General features: G+C 49.0%; 1 protein-coding gene across 1 annotated transcript in view; it reads right to left on the bottom strand.

The window, feature by feature from the left end:
* Positions 1–2,114: 2,114 nt before the first annotated feature.
* The window catches only part of FOXK1 (forkhead box K1), a gene marked incomplete at its 5' end in the record, with an annotated part of 28,914 nt that continues 22,895 nt past the window's right edge, over positions 2,115–8,133 (bottom strand). Inside the window, 2 exons of the mRNA XM_015419403.1 lie at positions 2,115–2,602; positions 6,581–6,805. Coding sequence (XP_015274889.1) covers positions 2,376–2,602; positions 6,581–6,805 — 452 coding nt within the window. The remainder of the gene's footprint in view (positions 2,603–6,580; positions 6,806–8,133) is intronic.

Raw genomic sequence — 8,133 nt, 5'->3', positions numbered from 1 at the left:
AACACTCTGTGTCACACAGTGGCCAAAGCCCAGGTGCCCTCAGGAGGTCCACCAGTGGGGCCAGAACTCCAGAAGCCCTCCCACTGTTGCCCCCCCAAGCACCAGGAGTACAGAGCATCACTGCCCACTGCCCCAGACATAAGAACATAAGAGAAGCCATGTTGGATCAGGCAAAATTGCCCATCCAGTCCAATACTCTGTGTCACACAGGGGCCAAAGCCCAGGTGCCCTCAGGTCCACCAGTGGGGCCAGGACACTAGAATCCCTCCCACTGTGGTCCCCCAAGCACCAAGAAGACAGAGCATCACTACCCCAGACATAAGAACAGAAGAGAAGCCATGTTGGATCAGGCCAGTGGCCCATCCCATCCAACACTCTGTGTCACACAGTGGCCAAAGCCCAGGTGCCCTCAGGAGGTCCACCAGTGGGGCCAGAACTCCAGGAGCCCTCCCACTGTTGCCCCCCCAAGCACCAGGAGTTACAAAGCATCACTGCCCCAGACATAAGAACAGAAGAGAAGTCATGTTGGATCAGGCCAAATTGCCCATCCGGTCCAACACACTATGAGCCACAAGGTATAGAGGGGCAGTGATGCACTTGTGGGAGGGCGTCTGGAGTTCTGGCCCCACTGGTGGACCTCCTGATGGCCCCTGGGTTTTGGCCAAAACCCAGGGGCCATCAGGAGGTCCACCAGTGGGGCCAGAACTCCAGACGCCCTCCCACCAGTGCATCACTGCCCCTCTATACCTTGTGGCTCATAGTGTGTTGGACCGGATGGGCAATTGCTCCCTATGTTTATCCAATCCCCTCTTGTGAAACTGTCTGTGCTTATGCTTAACACTTGGACTCTGCCTGTCCGTTCGTACTGTACGATGCCAATTTAGCACCCAGAAGGTGACGCCTAAGGCTGGAACTAGACATTGTGGTAGAAACAAGAAAGTGACACTCTGTGCCCCCTCGACTCCCCTTCCAAGACTTATGACACAACTTACCTGTATCGTCATGTGCGATTCTGCCCCCTGCTCCCCACCGGTCTTCTCAAGTGGGGAGCCAGGAAATGCAAACACCTCTGGGACAATGCCTCCCTCTAAGCTGCGGAGTCCTGTGAGCAAAAATTCTACTTTGTGAGCTGCTGGCATGAAAGTTGTGAGCGAGCGACTGGGCTGCTGCATCAATCAGTTTGCTCTGGAGCCATCTTCCCTGAGCGAAGACCAAGATGGGTGAGCCGGAGGCTAAAAAACTGTGAGCTGGCTCACACTCGCTCAGCTGAGAGGGAGCACTGCCCTAGGAGGGTGGGAACCCGAAGTTCTGATACTAAAAACTGGCAGATGTGTGTCTAGTGAACCCAACCTTCCCAAAATGTCTTAGTAAAGGTAAAGGTTTCCCTTGCTCGTAAGCTAGTCGAATCCGACTCTAGGGGGCGGTGCTCATCTCCGTTTCCAAGCCGAAGAGCCAGCGTCGTCCAAAGAAGTTTCCGTGGTCATGTGGCCAGCATGACTAGATGCCGAGGCACACGGAACGCTGTTCCCTTCCCACCGAAACGGTACCTGTTTATCTACTTGCAACTTCTTGCTTTCGAACTGCTAGGTTGGCAGGAGCTGGGGCAGGAGACGGGAGCTCACTCCGTCAGGCGGCACTCAGGTCTCAAACTGCCTAATCTCCTCCCTCCCTCCCTCCAGACCAAAGACCTTCTCAGACAGCATCCCTCTACATTTCAGGCTTCGAAACTCCGAGAGGTGGTGGAAAGATGGGCGAGAGAGAGACGTGTTTTAAGATGAGAGACCATCTCCTGCATCCCCCCAAAAGGACGTCTAGCATTTTTAATACCTCGCTTATTCCCCCACCCCCGTGTTTTTAGAAAAGGGAGAGAAGGGGGAAGAAGATTAAGTTGTATGATTTTATATCGATTGATCGTTTTAATGGAATTTTAATGTATTTTTTATATATGCTGTCAGCCGCTCTGAGCCGGCCGAATGGCGGGGAGAAGGCGGGATATAAATGCAAATATAAATAAAAATAAATAAAATAAAATGGAGTGAAAAGAACAACAACACCCCGGCAGTCGTACAATCAAAATTGTCTGTATTTCTTTTAATCTAAAAGAGGAGGGTGGGTGGGGGGGGGAAAGGTCTCCAAAGTGAAAGACAGAACGGATGCCCAGGTACAAATCGGCGGAGGTTCTCCCATTCGTTTTGGCACCTTGAGATTCTAAGAACGGCTGGTCTGTCCTTTACGCTCTCGTATAAAAGGGGCTTTTAAAAACCCTCTTTCTGAAAGGCCAAGGTGTCACCGTCGCAGGTTTTTTTTTTGCCTCTCCGACTTCCCCCTCCCCACCTCTTCTGACCCGGCGCTGCCTTTCGGGATGCTTCCGCTCCTCATTCGCCGGCAGCCTGTCCCTGGGGAGCCGTCGAAGTGATGACGCCCCCGGTAGTCGGCAACAGAACTCCTCCTCCTCTGGACTCTTCGATCCGGGGCCTTTTGACGTCCGGCTCGTTCGGCGGCTCGGCGGCTTCTCTCGTCCCGGCCTCGCCCACCTGGCTGACGACCACAGGCACCGAGGAGCTTGCTTGGGCTGCGAGGAGCTGCAGTGGGTTTGTGAGGGCTGGGGGAGAGAGAGAGAAGATTCCCAAATAAGTGTTTGTTATAAGCGTAAGATGGAGCCACTCTCTCTCAGACACTCTCTCTAATTTCATAGAAAAATGGTACCTAGTGCTGGATTATCTGTCACAAAAACAATTTATCTCATCTGATTGGTCTCAATATCACAAATGGATATAAGATTAATGTAATGACCAGTTCCGCAAAATCTCATACTTATTTACTTATTTCTTCTCCACTAGCTCTAATATTTCACATTAAATCTTCCAAATGGTCGAATGATATGTAGTAATTGTTATTGTAAGTTGATAATAGAAGTTTCCTTTTCTTTCTTCTCTTTCTTACCGCTCCAATAGTTCGGATGGCTTCCTAATGTTTCTATCAAGTTTACGCCAAGTCTGTTATCTTTCTACTGAAAACATATTCGGAAGTGTGATGAGTAATGTATTGTAATTCTTTGAACATGTTATAACGTTGTACATACTCAGGAACTATTTACAGGATGTGAATGTAATTGGAAAATTAATTGTTCACTGTTTGAAATGTTAGAATTGTTAAAAATTGGAAAAAAAAAAACATTAAAAAAAAGAAGACAGGACCAGACATCAGCAATCGCGTGGGTCTCAGACAGCAGTCAAGCAAAGTCAGGAACTACAGAATTTCCCAGATCAACAGATTCTCTGTTCTGCCTACTTATTGCCACTTTGTGCTTTTGTATAGGTGGAGTCAGGCCCATAGCTATGGTGGGGGGGGGGGGTTGGGGGGCTTTCCCCCCTTTTTTAAAGGACACACCCCTGGGGTGCACAGACCCATGAGAATTTCTCCTGTCAATGCTTTTTTCAATCTTTTTTTTTTTTTTAAAGACGTGTGCTCCTTTAAGCAGACTGGGGTGCTGTAGCTGACTAATTCCCACACTGCGCAAAGGGGTTGGAGTAGGTGACCTCTAAGATCCCTTCGAACTCTGGGTCAAGAAACTGGTCTCCATTGAGTTTTTCTGCCCAAGTGTTAGCTTTCTTGACTATAGAAGACATCACCCCAACCTGCCAGCTTGTTATCGGAATTGTTGTTTAGGCTGGCAGAAGTGATTAACTTGCAGCAGCTGAGAACTGTCATCTAAAGTGGTTGACAGCTTGCAATTTAAAGATCTATCCTGGTAACAGCTTCCTATTGGCTAAATGGTTTTTATTTCTGCACTTTCAGCCCCACCAGAAAAAAAAAAATTGCCTCACAAGCCACAAAATCCTGGTGGAGCTCCATTTTCAGAGGACACGGAGCTTAGAATCTCTTACAGAACTTTTGAAGGGCTTAAACTTTCCCTGGGAAGCAGAGATCTTTCTCTTCTGGGATGCCAACACGCTCGTTTTAGAATCACAGAGTTGGACGGGACCTCCAGGGTCATCTAGTCTGACCCCCTGCACATTGCAGGGAATTCACAAATACATCCCCCCCACAGCCCCACGTGCACCTTGCCCGGGAGACGGTGGTTAATGTGTATTTTTGAGGGGGCAGTATGTCAGCAAGCTGCCATGGTGTTCTGTGTTACTTGTATCTTTGTACAGTTGCTCACCCCCCCCCCCTGCCTGTTCGCCAGTATTTTATTCTGCTGTAATGCCTAAGCCAAACAACTGGAGGATGTATTGGGGGAGTTCGCTTCACTGCCAGCTTGTTGCTTTTAGAGCCTGGGAACTGCACCTGTGTTATGTCTGGAGATAGCCTGGTTCTCAGGGAATGAGCGCGAAACCGTTTTCGTTCACCCGCCAGCGGGAAAGTGACCCATTGGTTCTGTACCTGTTCCAAATCCCTTTATTATGCTTGCCCTAACCGTTTGTAGTCAGTTCTAACAAAGAACGTGTTTGAGTGTCTTTCCAATGCTTTGAAATAAATTTTGCTTTTCTTGAAAACGTGGATTTATTCTCGATGCTCTCTGGCCAAACTTCCTGGAGAAAAATTGCTTCGTGTTGTTTTATACAAAAAAATATCTTATTTCAATCGAATCGAATGCTTTTTTCCATATCGACTTCTAAAATAGCCGCACTGATATCTTTGGTCTTACGGAAATTAATAACATTAAGTGTCTGTCGGATGCTATCTGTTATGTGTCTGTTTGGAATAAAACCAGATTGAACGATTTTAATATATTCTGGAACAACGTGTTTTAATCTACCCACCATTACATAGGAGAAAATTTTAGCATCCTGATCCATCAACGCTATCGGCCGGTATGAGGCCAGAGACACCAGATCCTTTCCTTCCTTGGGGATAGCAACGAATGTGGTCTGATTCCAGGACAATGGGGTCTTCCCTCTTAGGGCTAGAAGGTTTACAAAGGATGTCCAGATAACCAGATTTTCTACAACCCAAGGCAAGGTTTAGCACACTGTGCAACTCCTGCCTGTTCTCTCTACTGGCAGCAAATACAAAACACACACGCGCTTAAATTTACAGAGGTTGTAGGTGAACCATGCCATGTTTCCATGTCAAAGAAGGGTAGGCTCATCGTGCTTCCGTGGCTGCCGTACATAGCGGGAACAAAGGCTACCAGCCACAATGAGCTGCAAGGGATGCCAGAATGTCCTGGATTTCACACAAACTATGGGCGATTCTGCACTGGCTTTGCCCTCCATCGTTTTATGAAACCCACGTTGGAACAGAACTTCCCCTCTGCGTTGCATGAGGCTTCCGCTTTCTTTGACCATCGGGTTTTATGGTACCTTCTGCATAGGTTTATGGCCATTCAGAAAGTTTGGTGTAGTGGTGAAGTGTGCGGACTCTAATCTAGGAGAACCGGGTTTGATTGCCCACTCCTCCACTTGCACCTGCTGGTGTGACCTTGGGTCAGTCACAAGCTCTGGCACAGCTGTCCTTGAAAAAGAGCAGTTTGTGTCAGAGTTCTCTCAGCCCCACCCACCTCCCAGGGTGTCTGTTGTGGGGAGGGGAAGGGAAAGGAGTTTGTAAGCCGCTCTGAGACTCCAAGTGAAGGGCGGGGTATAAATCCAATCTCTTCTTCTTCTTCATTCAGGGATGACTCTGCAGTCAGTACGGCGTTGCCCCGAGGTATTTGAATGTGGTTTTGAGCTGCACCTTTCCCTCAGTGTTGAGAAAATGTGGAGTGAATGTTAGATGCAGAATCACCCTATGTCTTCAAGGCAAGTTTCAAAAGGCACTGACACAGAATCGAAGAGGCAATGTGGTATAGCGGTTAGAGTGTCGGACTAGGAATGGAGAGACCCAGGTTCAAATCCACACTCGGGCAGAGTTCGTTGGGTGACCTTGGGCCAGTCACACTCACTCAAGCCTAACCTACCTCACAGGGTTGTTGTGAGAGGAGAATGATACATAACACGGAGCAGAGGAGGAGAACACAAGCCGCTTTGGATCCCCACTGGGGAGAAAGACGGGATATAAATAAAGTAAAAGGTAAAGGTAAAGGTTCCCTTGCTCGAAAGCCAGTCGAATCCGACTCTAGGGTTGCGGTGCTCATCTCCGTTTCCAAGCCGAAGAGCCAGCGCTGTCTGAAGACGTTTCCGTGGTCATGTGGCCGGCATGACTAAACACCAAGGCGCACGGAACGCTGTTACCTTCCCACTGAAGTGGTCCCTATTTATCTACTTGCAATTTCTTGCTTTCGAACTGCTAGGTTGGCAGGAGCTGGAACCAGAGACGGGAGCTCACTCCGTCATGTGGCACACTCGGGTCTCGAACTGCTGAACTACCGACCTTCCGCAGCCTGCAGTTCAGCGTCTTCACCACTTGAGCCACCGCAGCTCCAGTTCAAATCCACACTCAGGTAGAGAAGCTTGTCGGGTGACCTTGGGCCAGTCACACTCACTCAGCCTAACCTACCTCACAGGGTTGTTGTGAGAGGAGAACGATACATAACACAGAGCAGAGGAGGAGACCGCAAGCCGCTCTGGATCCCCACTGGGGAGAAAGACGGGATATAAATAAAGTAAACATAAATAAAGAGGAGAGCCACATGTACCGTAAGGGCCACCAGATATGCTGTTGGTGGGGATGGTATGCTTCCCGTTTTGGGTCACTGCCCGGACAGGGAGCTGGTGCTGTCCGAGGGTGACGGGCGCTGCCTGCTGGAGGATGGTGACGGTCTGTCCTGGGATGCCCTGGGCCATCTGACTGGCCACTGTCTGGATAACTCGGCTGGCAGTGGGTATTGCTGCAAACGCGATCGTCGGCTTCTCGTCCATCCCTACGGAAACAGAAAGTAGTGTTACCCGCGGGCTGGCGAGTCCGAGAGCCACGCTTATTTTCCATTTGCTCTATGCCGAGATGGAAATAAATGGAGAACCGCTATTGTCGTGGCACACACAAAAAAGGGCACGGGATGGCTCGATCACAACCCGTACTTAACAGTAGTTGTTGCGATAAACGGTGTGACGCTAATTTCCTTCTCAACGGTCGAGCCCAAGGTGGAGTACAACTTTGTAGAAAAAGCCCAGCAGGAACTCATTAACATAATAGGCCACACCCAACAGCAGGAACTCATTAGCATATTAGGCCACACCCCTGACAGCACAGCTTATTAGCACATTAGGCTGCACCCCCATGTTGCCAGAAGTACGGTCATCCAGCCACACCCACCTTTTGCTTGTTATTCTGTTTACCTTGTTTGTGGTCAAAATCCAGGGCCTTTTTTTGTAGCAGGAACTCCTTTGCATGTTAGGCCACACACCCCTAATGTAGCCAATCCTAATGAGTTTCTGCTGTTGGGTGTGGCCTATTATGCTAATGAGTTCCTGCTGGGTGTGGCCAACTCGGGAGCCAGCCGGAACTCCGTTCCTGTGCGTTCCTGCCCAAAAATAGCCCTGAGTACAAGTATCAAGCAACATTAAATTAATGAGACCTTTAGGGGGAAGGAATTCGCTTGAATCAAATTGTTATTTATGACGACTCTGTATTATCAACACTGAAATTTATTTTACGATTGTGACATTTTTCACCGTAACACATTGTTTTATGTATTTATACATTTTGTCGAAAATTTTTGTACTACTCTTGCTGGTCTTGGAACGTAGTAATAAAATAGTTCCTTAATTCTGGGCACTAGATGGAGACAGTAGTTTCCACCAGCCCCTGGTTTCTTCCTTCTCCTTTCTGTTCTGTGACGGGGCCGCACAAATTTTTGGCTCTGCGGCCCACCACAGTGTCTTGTGGTACCTTTGCTTGCTTTCGCCCTCCACAGGGGCAGACTAAGCACATTCCTTTTCTGCCTGCTGAGCGTGGAGGAAATGCAGGCGGGCTTCCGTGTACCCACCCAGATTCTGATCTACAATGCCCGGACCAAATGCCATAAAACCACCAGATATTGTCCCAAAACCAGGGGTCGTTTCGTAGAAAAAGAGCGAGGGGAGCTCATTAGCATAACTCATTAGCATATGCCACACCTCCTGACATCACCGGAAGTGTGTCATAAGGTCACACCCCCTGACATCACCGGAAGTGTGTCATAAGGCCACACACCCCGCCCCCAACGGTCCCGGCCGCCACTGCCGGCCTTGCAGCTCCACTGCCAAGCCT

Source organism: Gekko japonicus, unplaced genomic scaffold, assembly GCF_001447785.1.
Source record: "Gekko japonicus isolate JY-2015 unplaced genomic scaffold, Gekko_japonicus_V1.1 scaffold513, whole genome shotgun sequence".
NCBI classification, from domain to species: domain Eukaryota; kingdom Metazoa; phylum Chordata; class Lepidosauria; order Squamata; family Gekkonidae; genus Gekko; species Gekko japonicus.
Note: the sequence above shows the minus strand (reverse complement) of the source record. Positions and strands in the feature narration are given on the sequence as shown.